Source organism: Plectropomus leopardus, chromosome 12, assembly GCF_008729295.1.
Source record: "Plectropomus leopardus isolate mb chromosome 12, YSFRI_Pleo_2.0, whole genome shotgun sequence".
In the NCBI taxonomy this organism is placed as follows: Eukaryota; Metazoa; Chordata; class Actinopteri; order Perciformes; family Serranidae; genus Plectropomus; species Plectropomus leopardus.
In genome coordinates, this window is record NC_056474.1 from 28,655,117 (window position 1) to 28,678,497 (window position 23,381).

The window sequence follows — 23,381 nt, forward strand, 5'->3', positions numbered from 1 at the left end:
TGCTAAGGTAGGTGGGTTGGTTGGTTGATTGATTGATTGACTGGCTGATTGATTGATTGATTGGTTGATATAGAGGTAGCACACATTGTGAGCATAAATGGTCTCAGTAATCCTCATTGTCCATGCTTTGGAATTGAGTATCTGAGTCAGAGTTTTGGCCCTATGGTAACATTAGAAATGAACAATGAGGGGGGGCACAGATCAAATCCAGGCCCCTTTGAAGTCTTTTTCGACAGAGCAGATTCCAAAAACTTCCCCATGCATTTCATAAAACATCCAGTCATTAGTTCTTAAATTACCCAATCCAAAGTGTTGACAGAGGGAAATTTTGACCTGACGGTACAGCAGGACAAAAAGTTTTGGCCTGAGAAAAAGGAACCATGAATTCTTTCCCCCTTTCATCACATGGAGGTCTTGTCACTATACAGTGCCCCGCCCCTCTGCTAGCAAAGCCACATGAGTAAATCATTTTGTTGCATCACTGCTGTCAGCTGAGTCCAGTTTAATACTGCAGCATGTTTTTGGCTCCGTTACGGCTCTCTCTCTGCAGCCCAGACACAAACACAGTCATTGCACAGAGAGCACAGGAGTTATGAGCCATTTAACAACCGAAACGCTGTTTACGGTTTTCAATCGCCAAGTAATTCTTTCTCCTTATCCTTCTTTTCACTGTGGTTTATCTGCGTCTTTATAATTGATTTTGTGTTAGATGTTAGAATTTTATTACCCTCTGAATCATGACCGCTAAGACCTCTGCATCAGCCTCACAAGGCTGCTTAAGACTCACCGCAACAACAGTAAATAAAAACAAATGCTGATTAAGTAAGAATACAAATCTGTGAGATGAAGATACATTCTGGGGATAAAACATGGTCAGGAGGAATATTTATCAAAAAGCCAATATGCGTTTTTTGGGAGTTGTAAGACTTCATCAGAAATAATGAAATACAAAGTGGACAGAGAGACCTGGTAGTATTTCAGCGCAGAAATGCAAAGCTCATAGCGCACAGTTTGCTGAAGCGGCCTACACAATCCACCCTTACTTTTCAGCCATTTGGAACCTTTTATTTCTTTGGTGGGAGTCTCTATCATCATGTTTATAAATGTTACCTCGAGAAAGCAGCAGTGGGAAGTGGGAAGTGGTACCAGTAAATGTCATCTCACCGTACGTCCACTGCGTCCTCCATGACAGTCATGTCTGTCTTGCACTGGCTGAGGGGTTGATGGCGAGCTCAGCAGGGGGGATGACAAAGCTTTTACTTAACGGCAGCCACATTCCTTCTCCTAAAGTGTATGTGAATCTGCAGAGAATGAGAGGGGTGGATCAGACAAGTCAGGGTACAGGTTTGGCTTTCTGAGTGTAAAAGAACAGCAAAAGAAACAAGGTCAGGTTATTGGACTGTGGGTGAAAACGACAGTAGAAACAGGAACAGACTGTCATGACACTTCAAATGACACTAACACTGTTTTAATGATATACAGAGACCTAGACATGTACAGATACATATTTAACTGTAGTAACTTAGCAAACAATGCCCCAATGCAAGAAATAAGCAGAAGCAGTAGAAAGACCTTACAAAAAAAAAAATATATATATATATATATATATATATATATTCTTTTTTTTTCCTTTAAGCAGAAGCAGTGTCCCACAAATTGCAAGAAGTAACTAAAGGGTGGCATAAGGGTGGCAATAAAGAGCTAAAAAATCCTGCTTTATTATATTTTTTAAATAGGAAAGATATCCAGAAAACAATACAATTATTGTAATTATATATTTAAAATTATGTTAAAGAAAAAAAAAAAAAATAAAAAAATAAATAAATATATATATATATATATATGTATATGTACACACACACACACACACACACAATACTATATACTGTATAAACCCTGGAATACTCAGTAACGTATTTGTGGAGTTAAAATTCCATGAAACCTATGGCTGATAAATACAGCATGTTACATCTTATGTAACAGCTCTCTGTCCATGGTGCACTGACTTAGTGGAAGCAGCTACAGAATATAGTGATCACTTTTAAATCGTGTACTAAATGAAACAGTTAGTTAAATCAAAGTCCTGTGTTGCAAGCAGAATGTGCATTTTATCTTGTGGCCATCTACAATTCTATGAATTAATTGAAAGAAAAATAACAAGTAATTTAGGGTAGAATAAGCATTTGTTTCCATCACCTTATAAATGCTTTCACCAGTAAGATATTCAGATTCAGGTTCTAAAACACATACACGTGGACACCGGACCAAGCCTCAATCTAACAACAATAAAGGGCTGTCTACACCAAGAACAACAACTATGACAACTATAAATACCTCGTAATGTATTCCTTTAATTCAAAGTCGTAGGCAACTTGCTTGAGTTTCTTGAAGACTTTCACTCTTTATCTGTGATGCTCCTTTTGTTTTAACAGTTGGCTAGAACTGAAGGCTTCTTCAGGCCAGTCTACATATTACACTCTAGGGCTGTGTTCGAAATCATCCACTCATTCACTCACTCCCTATCCACTACATCGTGTATATGATGTAGTGAACTACATCATATACATGATGTAGGGAACGACGGGAGGAGAATTCGGACACTACACGGTAATTTCCTGAACGTGTTGCGTCAGCAGATGCGCCATGGTTATTCAACTATAAATACCATCATACTAAAAAATACAAATGTAATGTTCAATCAGGAATGACAAATATGAATTCTGAAATGTCTTTTATTGATGAATATGCACCACTAGAATATATCCCCCATCCATGCAGAGCCGCATTTCTTCGGCCGGAGAACAGCTGGTTGTGCTTAACACGAAGCTTAATAAGCTTCTCAACATCTTCATCAGTCCCTTGGAACAAGAAACAGAAAAGCATTTATTTTTCTAACACACCGCCAATTGGGAAAAGAGAACAAAACGCTATGATCAGATGTGAGCGGGTGTGCGGGTGTCTGCTCCTAGCTAGAGCTGCAACTACCGGCAAGCCCTAGCATTAGCCTTAGCGTTAGCGTTAGTTCGCAGATACAAATAACAAACCGGATGCTTCTCCACCAACAAATCCGCTCGTTATGACAATTCGGCAACCCTTAAAAGGCATAAAACCACGCCACTGAAGTATTACATGCATCAAATGTGTATATTGTAATGTTACTTAAATTTATATACAAAAGCGGCGGTTGGTGCGGCGGCCATCGTCTCCTTCTCCTCTTCCAAAACACGACCGCATTGCATTGTGGGATACGGAGCTTAAAGTAGTGTACATTGCTTGTTCACTCAATTTTGCGGTGCATTGTGGGTGTTTTCTCGTCCACTACATAGTGGATGAAATTAATCGCGGAGAATTCGAACAACACTACAAAATGGCAAACACACTATATAGTGCACTACATCCATGATAGGGGGTGATTTCGAACACAGCCTAGGTCTCCTTCAGTGTCTGCCATTGATGTTCCATGATGGGACTAACGTGGTTTAAACAAAAGCGCATGGTGGAGCATGCTGCACGTGGTTATGTTTAGGCAACAAAAGCACATGGCAACCAACGCCAGGACATCAACAAAAGCACATGCTGGCATGGATGGTTAGGATTAGTCAAAAGAGGCACATTAGTAAGCAGTAGAAAAAAACACCACATTCAGATGGAACGCCCACCCTATAGGGACCCTATGCTCCTTATATTACGTTGTTAACGGCAGCGTTTTAGCCTGATGCCATCTAGTGGCATACCATGCAGACATGATACATGATGTCAAATGACGCCGCTCGTCCACGTAACATGCTGCTGCAGCAGGTGCCATCTGGCTGTTTGCTGGCATATAATAACACAGTGTATGGTTCTGTCTAGCCGCGTTCTCAGCTGACGCCATCCAGCAGCATATCATGCGTAAGCATAAGGTGGCTTTTGGTGTTGGGATTTTAGGCCAAAATCGCTGCAAAAGTGGCAGTGTATCACAACTTCGCAATGAGAATGGTTTGTGACGGCCAATCAAAAACTATCCGCATTCACTGCCCACACAACTGGAGCAAGAAATTTATTCATCTGCATCCCCTGGGGATCATGAATATCTGTACAGTATTTCATGGCAAGGAGTGGCCAGAGAGGTCGATTGTACAACCAACCCAATGGCAGACTGACTTTGCTATCCCCGGGCTCTGTAATTGTAAAAACTGCTGACAGAATCTTTACTTTATGGCACGAAAACAGCTGACAAACAAACTGATGTTCATTTGTAAAACTGGTGCAGGCCCCCTTTAAGTTAGCGCTACATCAAGGTCTAGTGTTCCTGTTGTGTAAAAACAACCACTGTGTCAGTACAAAATGTCTACTTTTCAAAGATGAATGTATTCACTGCATCAATGATTCAGAATAATGGCATCAAACTGCTTGGAGGTTATTTATACTACCTTTGAGCAAAGTTATCCTTTTTGCATAACTCTTTCTTGAAGCAGAAGGACACCGTGTGCTAATGGACGCAATGCATACCAAATGAGAAACCCTGACAAAAAAGGCCAACAGGAGTTTCCCTGGAGACAAAACACAGCTATAAATCTGTAAACAACAGATGTCTGGAACACGAGCTTTAAAACAATTCTTTATTTGTGAGTCAATGAATATCATCAATTTTTAAACACTCTGCAGATGAAATGTAATACTTCCGAATTTAAGTTAAACAGTGCGCGCTGAATTGCATTATTAGCGCTGATGAATTATGCATGAGTACTTGTAGCACAAGTGGGGGGGGGGGGGGCTTGTTGATCAAATGGTTAACAACCATTTTTTATGCAGACTAAACACATTTCCTCATTCACAATTGTTTAATTTGCATTTAATAAATTGCTAACTTAGCATACGGAAAGGGCAGAAGATAGTGGGAGCTGCATGCATTACCAGTCAATTTAAGAACAGACTGATTAAACCTTTGCAGAAATGGAACACTTAATTACATCCATGCAATTACTCCCTTTGTTTCAAAGTCAAGTTTTGTGTGGATCAAAGTCTTTCCATTTCCTGTAAAACACTGGGCTCTAGCAACTTATTATAAGTCTATTAAAATGGTAATATACCCATATTCTTTTCCTGGAAGCTGTTACCACCTCTCCCATAAGTCATTTCAGCATCTCTTATGGGACTGTGTGCAGCCCGAGCACTGATATTCCCTGTGATGCGGCGTGACGTATATGGGTGACCACACGACAAATTAGCAGCCACTTAACGAGCACTACTTTATAATGGACAACTAGGGACTAGTGTGCTGCGATATGACTTATTTGGTTCACCCACAGAGATGCTGGAGGTGGAAAACACTAAGAGTTCCCGTGAGAAAACAGTTGTTGAGTGGAAAACATGTTTGCAGCCCTCAGAGGAACTCCCCGCGGTCGCGCGAACGGCATGCAGTTGTGCGTTTGAATGCTGACTCTCAGCATTTATCTCCTCCGACACTGGAGGATTCGTGCCCGCGTCCTCGAGTTTGCTTCGTTTCACTTTATTCTCCATACCACTGTGATTCTAATTGCCTCATTTGCTCCTGTGTTTAATGGTAATATGTGCTTTAGCAAACACGATGATGGCGGCGTGGCTCTCAGAGCGCTCGCTGAGATTCAAGGTCTTTTGCCGGTGCCTGGAGACGACAGGGTTGCTTTGGCGAAGTTCAAAGCTTGAGGCTGAGAGATTTAAATTAGGACGGATGGCTGGGTGGGAGCAGTCTGAGGACAAAGACATTTTAAACTGCACGGCTGGACGGAGCGAGGAGTGAAAGGCTTCTAGCAGGGAAGATCCTAGCAGGGAGGGCAATGTATCAAAGCACTTCCTGGTGACAAGAGCGCCATGCCAGCCTCCTCTGTTTGTTCCTAACGTAAACACTGGGCCAGCAGCTGTGAGGGAGGTACAGACAAAGTCTACAGGTTTCCTTTTTATTGTAAGCAGTGGCAAAAGCAGTCTTTTGTTGTTTTTACTATTGTACTGTCATGGAGGGACTCATTATGAAGGAAGTAGCACATCCTCTGTTGAAGCTGCTCTTCCTCAAACCAGGGAAAAACCACTTACGGTAGAACAGCAACTCTAAATACACACTACTGAAAGTTATAAAATGGCTGCCAGTGAACACCAAAAAGGGAAATATCAAATATATTAAATTAAAGTCAATTAAATATGCTGTGTTAACCCTTTGAAACCAGATTGGCTTGATTTCTTTCAAAAACATGGTAAAAGGGCAATGAGCAACATAAAAAAAGTAGCAAAAAAAAAAAAAGAACAAAAAATACCTAAATATTAGAATAAATATTAGAATAAAGTCAAATAAAAGAATTACCAAAAAAGTGCTTAAAAATAATAATCATAATTTAGTGAAATAATTGTAAATATACAGTTATGATGATTATAAATAGACTATTTTTTGGACATTCTTTCCTATCTTTTTAAAAAATAATTTTCCAAAGCAATACATTTCTTGCAATTTGTTCTTTTTAAGTTGCTTATAGCCTCTTTTTTGCCATGTTTTCAAAAGAAAGCAAACCACACAGATTTTGAATATTTAAATATGTCTGAATGCTGCACAAGAGAAGTGATGTCAGTCCAGGTTTTACGGGGTTACCAGAGTCACCACAATGTAAAGTCTATGAGCTGAGAAGGAACTCAAGGGCAGGGCCAACAGGAGAAACATGACTGTGCATATTCAGTGGGCTATATACCCTGGAAATAAACCCAGAAACTTAAAACTTTTGGGGCATACGCACCAGAACAGCAATTCTCATTGGACAAATGGCCCCATCCAGGGGTCTAGCACCTTTGTCTTATTTGTGTCCTGTCTAACTTCTCTCAGAGGACATGTTGCTTCAGTGCTTACATGCACAAAATACAGAGTAATGTGTCATTATCAACTGTTTTTTCTAACAAAGGCTTATCTAACTACAGCTGGTATTGCTAACTATATCTTGGTTTTCCAACATGTTGTACTGGAACACCATCAACTGGCATGTGATCTCATTCCCAGCTCTGACTCCCAGTGTAAAAGGAAAGCAGCCATACAATAGAGAATCCTTAATCTTTGATATGATAATAGAATGGTGTATAATAATGATAACAAGCATCCTTTGGCAAATCACACATATGAATTAGAAATGCACTCAAATTGCAGAGGAGAATGAGAAAATTAATCGGATCAAACTTTTAAAAAAGTTTTCATTACCTAAATAGTAATTGCTGTCTGCCAATTGTAATCTCTTTTCCGTTTAATTTAACAAACATTTTTCTCTAAGATAAATCAGAACACAGTGATTACCTGAGCTGAGCTGCCAGACAATGAAGTACCTGTGCTCCTCCTATTGAAAGATCTAATCTTTCACTCCATTACATAAGACTTTTAAAAGTGACAGATGCAGCTACAGAAGGCACTCTGCATCCAGAGCTCTACAGCGTCACTTAATCATGTAGGAGAGATGAAATCAAAGCTAGTGTACTGGAATAAAAACAACTTATTTGCCGTCTTTTGTGCAGCGCGCATTGTGCAGCGCCACGGAAAATGTAGCCCTGTAAAAACAAAGTTTTGTGAAGTTCCCCCTTACCTGAATATGCGATCAGAGGGCTGCTCTCCCATCACAAGATCAAACCCGCGCTGGAAGATGGTGTAAGGCCAGGGACTGGCATGGAAAACAGAATAGATCAGAGGAAGAGACAAAAAAGAGGGGAGAGAATAAAACGTTGCGTTAAAATCAAAGCGAGAGAAGCGTTGAATTTTTCAGTGTACCCATCCTCCCAATCTAAACCCCTTAAAATCATAAGCCATGTTTCAGTGTCTCACTTCAAGTCACTCCCGCCTCCCAGAGCCCCGCGAATCACAAGCGGCATTACGATGAGTGCCATGTGTAAACACGCTGATTGAAAAATGTGTTCAGCGGCAGCTGACATGCAATGTGACTTTGGCTCGTATCTATTTACCAGGGGAGGGGATGAGAGAGGATGACAGGATGAGACAGAATGGGAGAAAGAGACACAGAGAGGCGGGAGGGAGAGGCAGACGGCGATGGAGAGAGCAGACGATGAGAAAACAGAGACAAAGAGTGAGAGAGGGAGAGAGAGGAACATCGAGGGGACGAGACTGATGCCAAGAGGCACAAGTGAGAGAGGGAGAATGATGGAGATTAATGGGGAGTGGCAGCTCGGGGACTAAACAGTCTGCAAAGTGAGAGCGCGAGGAGGAGAAGTGACAGTGGCCCGATGTCATTCCGAGCAAACTCCCACACTACTGTAAGCAAAAAGAACATCGAGGAAGAGGAGGGGGGTGGGCTGCTTCCATGCCACAGGCTGTGGTCATTAAACATTTAAGTCACCCCAGGGTGCCCACTCTGTCACAGTGACAGGGACACAAGGAGAGCACCAGGGATATGAGATACAGAGGTGCACAGCTGGGTGGGCTAACAGGACGACTCAGATGTCGTAAAAAATATGTAGAGCAAATAAAACCACTTTTTTGAACATGAGAAAATAGCATAACTGCGTCTGCTGCTGATGTTATAGACAAGAATTCAGCTCTCCTATCATATTTTATCGTTACCACTAATCTTCACCGCACGATTAAACCTTTTAAGGTGGTCGTAAACAGCGCATATTGCTTTTCAGTTTATCAGTTTCGCTGATGATGCAAGATGTGTTTGAATAAATCTAATTAAGGGGTGATTTGCAACCTGTCATCTAATTACAGATAAACATGATAAACGGTTCTAAAAAACAGATCTGTGGCACCTGAAATGCAGCATTGTAATAATATACCATAAATTTACAGAGACCAACTTTAAATGGTTGCAAAAGTAATTAACAAAGTGTGATTTAAAATAGATTCATTTTGAATTCCCACTTTTCATAAATAAAACAGCAGAATTAAGGACTTTTTACCGTCCTTTTTTTTATTTGATTTTATGTTTCTTTCTGTCATATGCCATCATAAACTTCATTTGTTTTAGGTTTTAACATTTAAAGTTTCCATTAAGATAATAGTAATAGTAAAAACCTTTATCTACTTTATTTAGTTGAAAATTAAAATAAAGCAGTGGCTGCTACTTTGCTTCACTCACCAGCCACAGTAAATCAATGTTAATCTGTTGACTGGCTGGTAGATTTTGAAATCCACCAGCCACAGTGGCAGGCAGACAAAAAAGTTCATTTCTATTTTATAATAACTTTGATGTAGAGATGTGCATCTAAAGATCAATCGAAGTCCCTCCCACTGAGCAGCAACAGCTGGCTCTGACTGGCCAGCTGGATATATGCTGGGAAGAGTCATGTGTGGTTCAGATCTACAAGAACCTGTTGTAGATGTGAAATATTACTCCGAGCTCCCAAAAAATGTGTTGTCATTTCATATTGAAATTAATAGTTGTCGACGTAAACTCCAGATATTAAAAGTATATTAAAATGATGGACTATTTAATGTTTGGAAAACAGCATCAAATTTGTTACTTGTTTTACTGGTTTAAAATACAGCTGTAATAATAAAACAATTAATCAATTAACTGTAAACAATTAATCACTTACTAATTTGATAATTTATTAATATGTTTAAGTAATTTAAATGTAAAAAATTAAAATCATTCTAATAATTACAATTGAACTTTTTATATATATGTGAATACTTTCTAATTTATTTATCCATTTTATCATTGTTACCTGAAAATTTTTGGGTAAATATTGGGCTTGGGGAAACACTGAGATTTTAGCAATTTGCAGCATAACATGTTTCCGATTAAATAAATAAATAAAAATAATAATAATAGTATTCCCAAAAAAATGTGCTGACATGAATTCTGGATAATAATAATAATAATAATAATAATAAATTAATAATAATAATAATAATAATAATGATAATAACATTTTCTAATGATTGCCATTGACTATGACTCATTATTTTTTAAATTATTTTTACAAATTTTGTTGGCTCTTCACAAACAGATGTCCTTAGCTCACTTTTTATCATACAGAGACAAAGCAACCAGAGATTTGAACATGTGCTGTTATTTTTTCTGCACATAAGAGGCTGTCAATTAGGAAAGCTAATACTCAGGTAAACACTCTGTATATACATTTTCCAGTAATTCAACTTAGAAAATCAGTTTATATATAAAATATCCAGTTGGAAATGTTTATGCAATAAAGTGCGTGATTAATATCACATCATCACATTAACTACATAAAAAATACATTGCAGTAATTGTAAAATTGATTACTCCAGACTAATACAGTAATAACTTTCTAAACAGGATAGATCGCGGTATAAACAGTATGACAACAGTAAGCCTCTGACAGTTAGATAAACATGTATTATAATAGATTATAGTAAACAGCTTGATCTGAATCTTTCAAAATGGAGAGCACAAAGGTAACAAACAATTTATGAAATGAATTATCTGATAATAATCCCACTGTAATCCCACGGTATGTGGGGTCACAAAGGGAACTGTCGACACAGTCTTTTTTTTTTTGTTTTGTGAGTGAGAGTACTACTTTCTGGAACAGTAGCACCCCAACACATTCACCCTGAGTGGTCACCCAGTGGTTGGCACTGTGGCTGAGGTGTTAGCCAAATGTCAAGGACTTTTTAACAAGCAGATGTGAACCCAATTAAGCGTTTATATGACTTCCTGGGACCGGGTCTGAAACAGCATTTTTCACTGCCAAAAGATATCAAGTCATCACTTGAAATCATTATCGTAATATAGAAGGAGTGACCTTGCACCTAAAGAGATGAGTGGACCAAAAAGGCGTGAAGAAGCACCCGCAACTTTACTGACTCTCCATCAGCTGAAAAATGATTTATTGGTCGCACTAAAATTCACACAACTGTCTTTTTAGTCTTTGGACTTACAGTAGTAATATTAAAAGATGTTGGTTGCATTGTGGGAATTGTAGGATTCAGGATTTGAGAAGTTTGAACAAAAATAGTTATATAATACCTCTGCGTCTGCTGCATTTAATTTTTACCCCTTCCCTCTTTAAAATAAACAAAAGAACGAATGAATACATAAATCTGTCTCGCATAAGCCCCTCCAAGTCTATCAAATAGCTGGATTACCCCTTTAATTCAGTCCATCAAATTAAGTCAACTGTAATTGTAGAAGACAACCACTTTAAAAAAGAAGAAAAAGAATGGCTTAATGTAAAGTTAGAACAAGACAGGATTAATGAAGAAATTCTTTAGTTATATTAAATATTAAAAGGACTCAAACACAAATGTAAAAGAGTGGGTCTTTAGATCTAAAATTGGCAGTACATGAGTCAAATCTGACAGCTAACTGTTCAGCAGTCTGGGAGCAGCAATGGAAAAAGCTCAGTCACTGAACTTTGACTGGGAACATGATGAGTATCTGATCCGAGGATCTGAGGGCTCTGAGGATAGAAGAGGGACTGAGGAGATGTGCGCCGGTTTCAGTCAATGCTTTAAAAACAAATAAAAAGCTCAAAATCAAGTCTGTGTTTGTACAGGGGGGGATTTGGTATCTCCTCCTGATACCAGTGAAGAGTCTCACTGCAGCATTTTCAACTAGCTGCAGGCCACGTATGGATGACTCCCACATAAGTTAGTTAGAAGAGTTAGAGTAGTCAAGATGTGAGGTAAAAAAAAGCATGCTACATGGTCTTTTAAATCTCTCCAAAGGGGAAAAAGTTGGGATTTTTTTGTTGGGTTTTTTTTTGCTATCCACCCTACATTTATCATCATTTATTTGTTTTTCTAAATTTAAAGCAACAGTTCACACCAGAATCAAAAAACGTATTTTTCCGCTTACCTGTCCTGCTATTTATCAATCTAAATTGTTTTGGTGTGAGTTGCGGAGTGTTGGGGATATCGGCCACAGAGATGTCTGCCTTCTCTTCAATGTAATGTAACTAAATGCCACTCGGCTTGTGGCTCTCAAAAACAATCAAGACTGATGAATAGCACTACAGGTAAATGTAAAGGAAAAATATGCATTTTTGGCTTTTCAGTGAAGTATTTCACCTAAATAACATAAAACTGGGCCGTCTCTGCAATAGAAAGATGCAAATACTTTTGAAATTGGTGCTACATGATGAGAGAAAAAAGAGAAGAGGACCGTGGCATTGGCTTCTGCTCAAAAGGCAGAAAACCTACAACTACCACAATGCATCAGACCGATAAAAAGTCATATCCAACTAGTAGGTGATGTAATGTGCCCTTGTCCATAAGAGACGAATGGCGGAAGGCCGCATCAAGTGTTACACTTAAACAGCAAATATGTTTCTGAAAACATTTGAGGTGAGAAATAAGCAGCACTGTAACACATTCTTGATTTATTTTCGAGACAGAGAGAGGAGCATCAGCCCCAAAAGCCAGCGACGTCAATGACGTAAATTATGTCATTTGGCAGTGTTTAGCCGTGGGGTGAAAGGGTATTTTGGCACTTGTTAGATAAGTTCACCACAGTTCATCTACACATACTACCCACATTGTTTTGATACGAAGTTGGTTGAAAATCTGCAAATTATCCCTTTAAATCAAAGTCAATAACACACACAGATTTCTTATAGGAGTTTACTTTTTTTGATGATAGATGCCCAAGAAAATTTGACTTTCAGAACTTATCATTAACTCGCCCGTCTTGTAGACAGAAAACTGATGGCCGTCCAGCATTTGACACCATCAACACAACTTAAAAAAAACCATGAGGTAAACATGTCAGAACGTTCCAACACACATCCACAGTGTGGTTTTGAAATAAAAGAGAAATGTTTGTAATATCGTAATGGGCTGTGTATAAAATTTGGGAAGTTGTTGATGTAGAATGTGAATGTATATATAAGGGTACAAATAAATAAGTGTGTACTTCTTGCTACTCCTTTTTGAACATGTGATATTTAAGTTTAAGCGGCTGGAGTATTTGATATTGAGACTGATGTATTGGTTTTGTATTTATTTTCGTTCATTGAACGGCTGTAAGGCTTGTGTGCTTTCATTTGTGTATTGTTTTTTACAAGTTTGAATTAAAGATTAACTAATTTATACATTAATTCATTCATTCATCATTCATACTCCAACCTGATCTGCTTGTATCTTTTTAAATTCAATAATTCGCTGAGCACAATGTATAGCAGAACACTGTATTTTATCCATATAATACAGCTGTGTATTAATCTTCCAGTTTAGGTTTCCCTGTAGTTTTGTCTGATTCTGAATATGAAATGGTGTTGGTAGGATCACCTCTCTTTTTGATTAATCTGCTGAGCCGAGCGGACGGCCTTGTTTGATGTGTAGGAGGATTCCCCCGCCGTAAATTGTTTTCCAACCATTTTCCTCTGCCTGATAATGAGCAATCACAAACCATCATGGGGTGATTATCATAACTTACCCCTGATTGGGCCCCCACTCGCTGCGGATGCAGAGGTGCTTATGGACTGGGTCCTTCATGTAGCCGTCGAGGCAGAGGCATTCTCCTGCAAACAGGAGGGCAGCAATTCAATCATGTGTTCATTATAGTCAAGCCTTTTTTAATTCGTCAGAGATTTCCCCTTGCTGCTCTCCTTTAATTTTACTCCATGAGATCTATCCCCAAGATTATCCTCTTCAGGCGGTTAGAGGACTCTCCATCGCCTCATATTTTTAATGATACAGTCATGTTTTATTTGCAGCTACTTGAGGCGCATTTTTGTCCAGATTTCTTTAAAAGCTCACAAAGTTTTCCAGCAGGAGCGATTTAAAAGGAGCTGCTCTAAAAATGTCAGTTAATGGCCAATGGCAGCTAATAAAAGCGGTGGTCCTCCACGCTGTGCATCATGCCAGTGGATGGTTTTCTGACACATTTGATTAGCACACATGTGAAACACTGGCTCACTGCCATAACCTGACTGTTTGACTGCTTTTGGTTTTCTTGGATTCATATCGATGCTCTTCATTCTGCATGATGCATCTTTTGACCCTGCAGCAGAATTAGGCTGAAAAAACTTGACTCATGGCTTAGTGCTGTCTTGAACTTCTGATGGTAACAATGCAAACCAAAGACCTCCAATAAATGCTCCCACACATAAAACTACAACAAACACAAAACATGACAGCTTCTTTTTAATCACAGCAACACAGTCAGCTCACAATCAGTTCTTGTGCTTTATTGCAATCTCAGCACTTTAAAAAAAACAGTATTTTGAGAAAAATTAAGTTAATAAAAAAGTTTTTACTTAATGTTTAGAGGTCTGAGGACTGCGATTACTCCAACTAACATGCAAGGAAGGGGATTGCACTTTTCTCTCTTTGTGCCTAATGGTCCTATTAAGCTGCCTATTTTTTTTATTTATTTTTTTTTTGCTAATCACTTTTTGGAAATAAAGTCACAGAGAAGGTCTGAAAAGTTGCTTTATCTTGCAAGAAAGTCACCAAGTTAGCAACATTGTTTGTTAGGCTGATTAGCATTGGCATGTTCATGGCTAGATGGCATGATACTGGTTTGCTCTGACAGTAGTTTACCAACTAAAAATAAACAAAAAATAACAAATACAGCTAAAACACTTTCTTTTTGCCAACTAACTTTGGGAGTAGCCATGCTACCAAACCTCCAAAGCCAATTCATACATTTTTTTGTCGTTCGGTATTTCTTATAGATTTTGTTGCACAAAACAAAACTCATACTAAACATATTAATGGCTTTGTTTTACAAAAAAAAGTTTAGTTGCCCACAAATTTAAATCTCCAAAGCAAATATGTTGATTAATTAACTTCCAGTTGCATTTTCAGTGTTAAAGCAAAGACACATATCACAGTGAATTGAGGCAAATGACCATTGGGAGTCTGGATGTTTTAATTAATTTGCAGTCATCCTGAGGTCTATGACTCCATCAGTGAACAGAGAGAGCAGAATGGAGAGAGTTTGGAAGAAAATAACAAAACTTGGATTTTCTGCCAGAGCTGTCTCACGGAGCTGCTGCTTGTTTTCTTATTCCTTGTGGCCAAACAGCATATCCTGAGAAACTTTGTATTGTGTCTAAAAACAGCTTTTGCCTTATCTCTCGGTGAGCAACAACACCAATGTTCTGACTTTCGAAGGAACAACAGTTCTTTTTCCTATCTGGTAAGCTTACTGTTGTTTCATAGTGAGCTCTCTTTTCTTGAACTCCACAATGCCACCATCATGTTTTTGTACTGCAGAATATTGTTCGACCAGTGACGGCCAATCAGAATGATTTTCAGTTGCTTCTTAATTGAAATTGCATCTAAAACCATGTGGTCACTTTTCATTATAGTGCCAATCTAATTTGCTTCATTTCTTGCCTAAAGTTCCTGAAACACCATAGACCCCAGCTGTTTCTCATTCCTTATTTGTACAAATAATGCCGCTCTGTCAGTGATTTGGTGTAAGAGCGCAATGCCAAAAGGAACCTTTCATGTGCGCATGGAACGCCACTGGATGTCGTCAAGTAAGAACATGAATGGACATAACCACTGGCAGCATTATTATACACCTATTGCGTCTGCATGACATGTGGCAGGATGGCGTCAGGTGGATTGATTGAAAAAAAAAAAAATCAGACTTTGTGCTCTCCATTTTAATGTGATGCTTATTTCTGCCACCTCCCATGTTCCTCCTTTCCCTCATCCAAACCATCCACGCCAGCATGTGCATCTGTTTACGTCCCAGTGTTGGTTGCTATGTGCTGTTATTGCCTAAACATAACCATGTGCAGCGTAATGCCACCATGTGCATTTGCTGACATCATGGTATCAGCATCCCGAAATGTAAGAGCAGACATAGAAGGATACCTAAAATGTAATATTTAGATGAGGAAGTTCACTAACAAAGCTGCAACATGTGATGATTTGGGATGAGAACAACTTTGGGTTTCAGTTCCTTGAGCTTAACTGCACAACGGACTACAGGACACAATTAACGTGAATACTGAAATTAACTGTGAATCCTCACTCTAAATGTCTTAGTTTAATAGACTCAGTTTGTATTTTTCAGTTATCTGGCTGCTCCCAGTAACTGAATGACATTCTCTACCTAAATGGGAAGTGATTAGATCAGTGATTAGTCTAATGAATAGACACTTGGCACTGTCATTAAATACTAAAGTAAAGCTTGTGTGGGACTGCGATTTCCCCAAATCCACTTAGCACTCAGGCCTGAGGCAACATTTTGGGGCAAATGCTAATAGGATCACATGCAACGCTGCTCAACTGTAACTGCATACCAATGGAGGCGCTGTGATCATCTCAGAGTGCTTGTAAACCCCGGGTTCAGGACCCCGAGCAGGATCATTTGATATGCAGACACTGGATATTTCCCAGATTGATCTATCTGTTTGATAAATCTAAAAACAAAGAAATGAAATGGAAACTCTGATCTTCAATGTCCAATAGCTCACCAATGGGACTAGAACAACTGGGGGGGATCAGGTGTGTGTTTTGCGTCGGCATCCTTCTGATGAGTGAAGCCTTTTAGCAAAAGAACAGTGAAGCATCAGCTTTTTGTTCTGCTGTCAGCGCCCACGAGAAATGTCGGCCTTGACTTTGCTCAGTATGACTGATGGGGCCTCACCTTTGGTTTCGAGGGTTACTCAGGGGTAACGTGTACAACATGCTCCGCTCATGCTCAATAGGAGGCAAGTGAAGGGCACAGGCCTTGGGCTTCTGCACCACTGTTAATGGAAAAGGTTAACTGTCAGTACCTGCCAGGATAGAAATCAGAGTTTCTGATTTTCATGCTCATGTTACTTGAAAAAAATAGGAAATGAGTAAGGCAGCTTGTGATTCTTCGAGGCCGTTTATCCTTGATAGCACATTTATATTCAAGAGAATCTTTGTGTGCTTTCCAGTTGAGTCCAAGTCAGTTCTTTAGGGTTGACTTACTCAAGATCTAAAGTGGGTTTGAATGAGAGAGCAGGAAAAAAAAACAAATCCTACCCAAGATAAAGACACAAAGTGATAAATAACACTTTCAACAGGGCAGGAAACCTGGCAATTCAGATAATCAAGCCAACAGTTTAGCCAAATGATGAGTTCTAAATGACGGGGTCACAACAAGTATAGGTTTATGCGGTGTTGGCTAGCAGGCGGCTGTACTTTTAAGCTTTAAAGGTGAAGTGTGTAAAATTAAGGAGGATTTGGAAGTGTCTTGCAGTGATTTGCAGATTGCAACATCTCAAACTTCTCCCGGCCAGAGTTCCTATAGTTTTCATTATTTAGAAGGTTTTTATCGGAAGTCAAATTATCCACAGAGGGCTCTTTAATCTCCAAAACAAACAAACCAGGTGATTTAAACAGCTATAAACACTGAATAAGGCAGTTACACATTAGAAACCATGAATGTCTGCTGCCGTTTAGCATCTCAGGGAGCGGTAGCTCACTCCTTTTCACTCCTTAGTTAATGTGTGCTCACGTTTTTCTGATCCAGTTGTTCAGGAAGTTTTAATCATGAGCCCAATAATCAGGCCCAGTGATTTTACACTGTTTAAAAAACCCCAGAATAAACTTTTCTTAAATTTCTTAAATGAAACTTAAATATTCTTGCATTTCCAACATACTTTGGCATGTCTAGTCCAAAACATTCTCATGTGAGGTCAACCCTTTTTCTCCGATAACTTAAGATCCAGATTTTCAGGAGGCTTTCACCAAATTTCACTGAGGTTATTGCCAAATTATCCACAAAGGTTGCTTTCGCTCCATAACAAACAGATCTGGTGAATTAAACCACTAGAAACACATTATAATGCACTTTTATGTTACAAACAGTCTAACTCTGGCGCTGTTCATTGCAGTTGGGTTTATTACTACAATGGCCGATGCAAAAACGCAAATGGCCGTATCTAAAGCCAGTGTTTGGTTTGGTTCTGGGTTACTGTAGAAATCTGCCAGTTTAACATGGCAACATCCATTAACCAGAACCCAGTATCTACATAAACGGCTCATTCTAAGGTAATAAAAATAATAATGATTCATTCATTCATTCATACAAATACAAATCTAAATACACAGTATTTATTTAAATTTTAGGAATAGACATTTAAAAAAATGTTGGTTTGCCATTCAAAAACAAATCCATAATTGGCCAATAGAGCCTTATTGGATTTACAAGCTCTCTATCTAATCTCTATCAGTAAATTTCAATATCCAAGCCAGCATGTAAACATTTAATTTGCATTCCAAAACATAATTAACATTTAAAGTTTCTTACTTCCTGGTAATGAGTTGGAGTTCATTATGTCAAACAGTTGCTTAGCTACATTATTCAAGCAGATGTTCTGCCCTTCCAACCATATGTAATTATGGATGTAAAATGCATAATGTTTTTCCTGAAACATCACCTGAATGATGTGCCGCAGGAACAGAAAAACGCCTCCTCGGCGCTCTGAACATAATTACTACTTTGCTGTTTTGTTAAATGTGCAGTGAAAGAGCTGAAATGTTTGACACTAAAAGGCAACTTTAAATGTTGAATGACAGCCTAAATTGTGTCCAGTAAAATAAATAAATAAATAAGTGAAATAAAAAAGTAGTGCTGGAGGAGCGGGGAGATGTCAGGAGCCGTAGCATTCCATTTAAATTTGCTGTAGAGCTGCTGAACAATGCTAAACGCCTCGTCTTGCTTTAATTGCTGTTTCATCGCGCTCAGAGGTCACAGAACTCAGCTCAAACATGTTTTACACTTGCAAGGTGTTACATTCCCTAATTGCTATATATGCGGCGCTCAGCCAGTCACACATTTTTTTTTTTTAATTTATACCACGTCCCACCTAGCTATTTATTACGTCTTTACAAAGTACAGGACTGAATTGTATTTAGGGCAGGCAGAATGTACAGATTGCCCTTAACCCTTTGAAAATTGAGCGAATTGGCTTGATTTCTTTCAAAAATATAGAAAGAAGGTAATGAGCAACTTAAAAAAAAAAAAAAAGTCCCAAATGTAAGCAGGAAGAAAATTATCTGAAATAAATTAAAAAAAAAAAAAAAAAGTAGAAAAGAAAATGACTTTTCTGTAGCCTGAACTGAAGTAGTATTATGGCAAGTAGGATGCAGAGCTTGCCCTTAATGAGAAATGGCTTGTTTTCTTTCAAAACCATAGAAAGAAGTCAATGAGCAACCTGAAATTAAAAAAGTAGAACAGAAAATGATCCCCCAAAAAACGCTTAAAAACTATGATAAAGAAATGTTTAATTTTAGTTGATTTTAAATATATATCTATATCTATCTTTTAAATATATAATCATGAATATAGATTTCTTGATTAACTTACGTTTTATTTTATTTTTTACAATTTTCAGGACCTTTCATACCAATTATACAATACCATTACTGATTGCATTTTGTCCCATGTTTCCTGACTTTTCAGAGGTGTAAATGCTTGTGAAAGGCATCTGAATGAACAAGAAAACTGATGTTTATCCAGGTTTTAAAGGGTTAAATAGCCCGGGAGCATTGATCTGTTGTTTGGGCAGCAAGTGTTTCCCCTCATGCACCGTTGTGTCACAAAATTATTCAGCTCATCAGGCAGATATCCACATGCTGATCCATTATGCAGTCGCATTAATCAGGCCAGTATGCTGTGATGTGGGAACGTGTGTCTCCAGAGACACAACGCGGTGCTTTGTGGTTTATATCTACGTTCTAGAGAGGGGAAGACGGTGGTGAGAGCAGGCTGTAAGCACCAGCCCCCAAAGTGCCAAGGTTTAAGGGCTCTGCAGGAAGGGAAGAGCCACACGTTAAAACATCCAGCATCTGGTTTAATGTCGTGCAGGAGCAGCGCGGATATTGTTGCAGCACATTTCGGTTTTCATCAGTATCTCCTCCAGCAGGAATGAGGATTGGATTTTGGGCTATCTATAGCACCTTTGCAATCTCCCTGCAGCCCACACACACACTTTCACTCACTCCCACTGTCACACACACACACACATATGCAGAACGGTTTCATTACCAATGCATCTTATGAAAAATACAATGCAATTACTGCCAGTCCTGCTGGTCCATACGTCATTTGAAGGAGTGGGCACACTGTGGATTTGGATGTGTGGGTGAGTCTTAGAAAATATCCCAAGAAAAAGCCATGCATGAGACACACTGGCCCAGCTTTTTTTTTATTCGTTTAAAGGTCTCAGAACTCACTGTGTGTTGCCCAGGGGAGGGCTAGGCTGCTGAATAATGGATGCAAAAACAAGGAAGACACTTCCTCCGTCTTTAAATGTGAGATTTCTGCCTGCATTCTGAATATGAGTGACGCACAAGACACCAGGTAACTGCAAAACGATTCATTCTATTTTTCTCGTCTCTATTAGGGATGTGTCAACAATTACGAAAACATCAATCTGATATGAATATCTCTTTAATGCCCTGTTCAACCGTTTAGCACATTGTGAGTCACTAAATCTTAATGAAAAATGTGCTGGACTTAGCTTAACCTGAGAAGGCTATCTCTACCATTCAGTTTAAGTATGTTTTGCTAAAAATCCACTATATGGTGCTGTGTCTGTAAATAGTCTACCTTTTCAGGAAGTTAGTAACAAAAAAAGTCACTCCAGATATGAGGGCTCTATGTGGTGAAGGAAAGCATACTTTTCCAGCATGTTATAGTTTGAGAGGTCTCACTGTTCAGATTTATGTAACTTTATATCAAAAATAAAAGTATAATAAAAGGTCTAATAAAGGTCAAATATATATATTTTTTAAACATGCTCTACCAAATGGTTGATTTGGTCTTTTATGGTAAAGGTAAGGACACTAAGCTAATGTAATTGAAACAGATTATTTGCTGAGAAATAAAACAAACTTCTGATTATTCATTGTTGCTAAATGATATATTCACTGTTGGCCATTACATATATGATGATATGATATATATATTTATTTATTTATTTTTACTGTCCAAAGCCATGCTCAACCAGTTAAATTGTATTTTTTTTTTTGTAAAGGTTGTGATGCTTAGATAATAAATCTACATTCTTTATTAAATGGAAAATGATGAATATTTACTGTTGTTAACATCATATATCTAATGCTATTCTACTATGTATGTGATGAAAAAAATATCAATATCACTGATATTGAATTGATATAATTTTTTCTTTACCGTTTTGTAAGATGTTTTCCGCAGTACTGTAATTGTAAATATCTAGAACAAATACTGGCTAATAATACTAGTACTGGTAACACTATTGATTTCTATTGATTCCATGGTAACAAAATGAGAAAAAAATGGTAAACTAACATATTACAAGCATTTTAATAGTACAGGTTTTCACCTTTTTTTCTGGTTAACAAGTACCATGAAGGGACATCATCTCTTAGTGAGGACATTAAGGGGATATAAACACACTGTTAAAACAAACATATAAAATCTACTCAGTAAATATGACGTATCAATTTGCACTCAGTTTGTTAATGCAGGATTCATTTCAAGTCTTGAGTAAAGATTATCTAAATTTAACACCTATGACAAACTAAAAGTTATTAGATAAAGAATACCTAATCTTTTTTTAATTCACTGCGCAACTGATTACTTATAAAAAAAAGTGCAAATATCAACTCTTGATTGTAGATAGGCAATTGTTAAACTACTTGATAGAAAATAGTATTATCAATATGACTAATTTATCATGTAATTCAGGGAGGGTTAGCTTTACTTGAACAGTTGCCATTTACAGGAGACAACCATTCACACCTACAGCCAATTTAGTGTTACCATTTAACCTAAGATGCATGCTGGAGAAAACCCACACCAACATGGGGCACGGTGGGTTCCAACTCAGAACCCTCTTTGTGCGGGGCAAAACTGCTAACTGATCAGGTCTTTTTTTTGTCTGTGTGTTTTTTTGTCTTTACCAGATGTTTTTAAAAAATAAATAGGTACAAAAGGACCCTCTAAACTCTCAATATTCATTTGAAACTAAAATGTCTTGAACACTTCAAATGCAGATTTCAAGGTTTTTTGTTTTGTTTATTTGTTTTTAGTGATTATCCCTAGTTTTAAGTATATACTATTATTACTTTTTATATTACAGTTATTTTTGTTAAAAATATATATGTATTATTTAACCATTACTAGTTACTTAACTTGCTAATTAATATAATTAAATACAATTTAAATAATATGAATGGGTTTTACTTAACACCATCCACTTTTTTTTTTTTACAGTGTAGATATGAGCATTTGGGTCTTAAAATCAGTTTGAAAATAATGGAGACAATATGATCCTTATACCTTCAGGCTAATTGTTATTTTTAAGCAAACAACATGATTGCTGATCCTAATTTAGGACTTATCTGATTGAAAGAAAATTGCATCCTTTTTCATAAAGCATCTCATTTAAAGTTTTGTTGTTTCTTAGCCTTTGTTATTCACCGTACTGCCCTTTTTTTAATCTTCAAGCCAGGGCTATTTTTACATGTGCGAAGCCTGTTTCTGCTGTCGAGGCAGAAGTCTGCCATCAACGCATCCACGGGGGACAGAGAACGTGTCACATTTAGCGTCTCATGTTGAAAACGTCCTCTGATCAAAACGTTTCAAAACTGAGAAATTAAGTATGACAGGAAATCATTTAAATAAGTGCATTCCTGGGAATGATTAGAAATGTGAACTTAAAGTCACTTGAACAATAATAAAAAGAGTTAGTGAATATTTACCCCACAGTGGCTCACATTAAAAAATATATGCTTACAAGTATTGGTGACATCTGTTGAGTGAGATGTACTCGTGGAAATAAAGACTTTTAAAGGACTTATTAAAACAACAAGATGTACTCTATTATTCTGTGTCACAGGCGCCCATTTTCTTCATAGTGAATTTGGAGTCAGGGAAGATCAAAATGTATTCACTGGCAGAGAGAGTGATAAAGAGCTTGTTAAACAACAAAATGCTCTGCAATGCTGTTTTATCAGCACGCTGTTCTCATCATGTGGCCTTTGAATGTGCTGTGTGGCTTGAATAAAACATTATGTACAGTAGTTGCACATGGCCCTAATTCCACTAGTATTGCATATAATATTCGAATTTTTGTTTTGCGTGTGTGTGTCTCATGTGTATTGATGTCATATTTTTGCTCTGTAATAAAAAACTAGGTCAAACTGATTCTCCATGTACTTAATAACCATTAAACTCCTGTAAAAGAAAAACACCTGTCAAGGCTTACCCAAAGTAAACTGCTGTTCTTGTTTCACTTTTGGTACATGCATGGTCTTATTTGAAAGATAACACTCTTAAGGTTTTTTTTTTCCAAACAATTAGAATCACTGTAAGTGCTTCTGTTAATGCGCTATATCAGCTTTTACACACTGAAACAAAATTGTTTTTTTTTCATGCTTTAAATGTATTTATTTTATTTTTTAAAAGGATGCTGCAGGTGACTAGAACGGGAAGGTATTAGCAGGAAAATCCAATGGGGCCAAAGTA

At 37.9% G+C, this 23,381-nt stretch overlaps 1 protein-coding gene across 1 annotated transcript in view; it reads right to left on the minus strand.

Moving 5' to 3' along the window:
- The window catches only part of astn1 (astrotactin 1), a 502,578-nt gene that overhangs the window by 331,625 nt on the left and 147,572 nt on the right, over nucleotides 1-23,381 (minus strand). Inside the window, 4 exon segments of the mRNA XM_042497522.1 lie at nucleotides 1,165-1,210; nucleotides 1,213-1,301; nucleotides 7,569-7,643; nucleotides 13,362-13,446. Of these exon segments, the coding sequence (XP_042353456.1) occupies nucleotides 1,165-1,210; nucleotides 1,213-1,301; nucleotides 7,569-7,643; nucleotides 13,362-13,446 (295 nt within the window).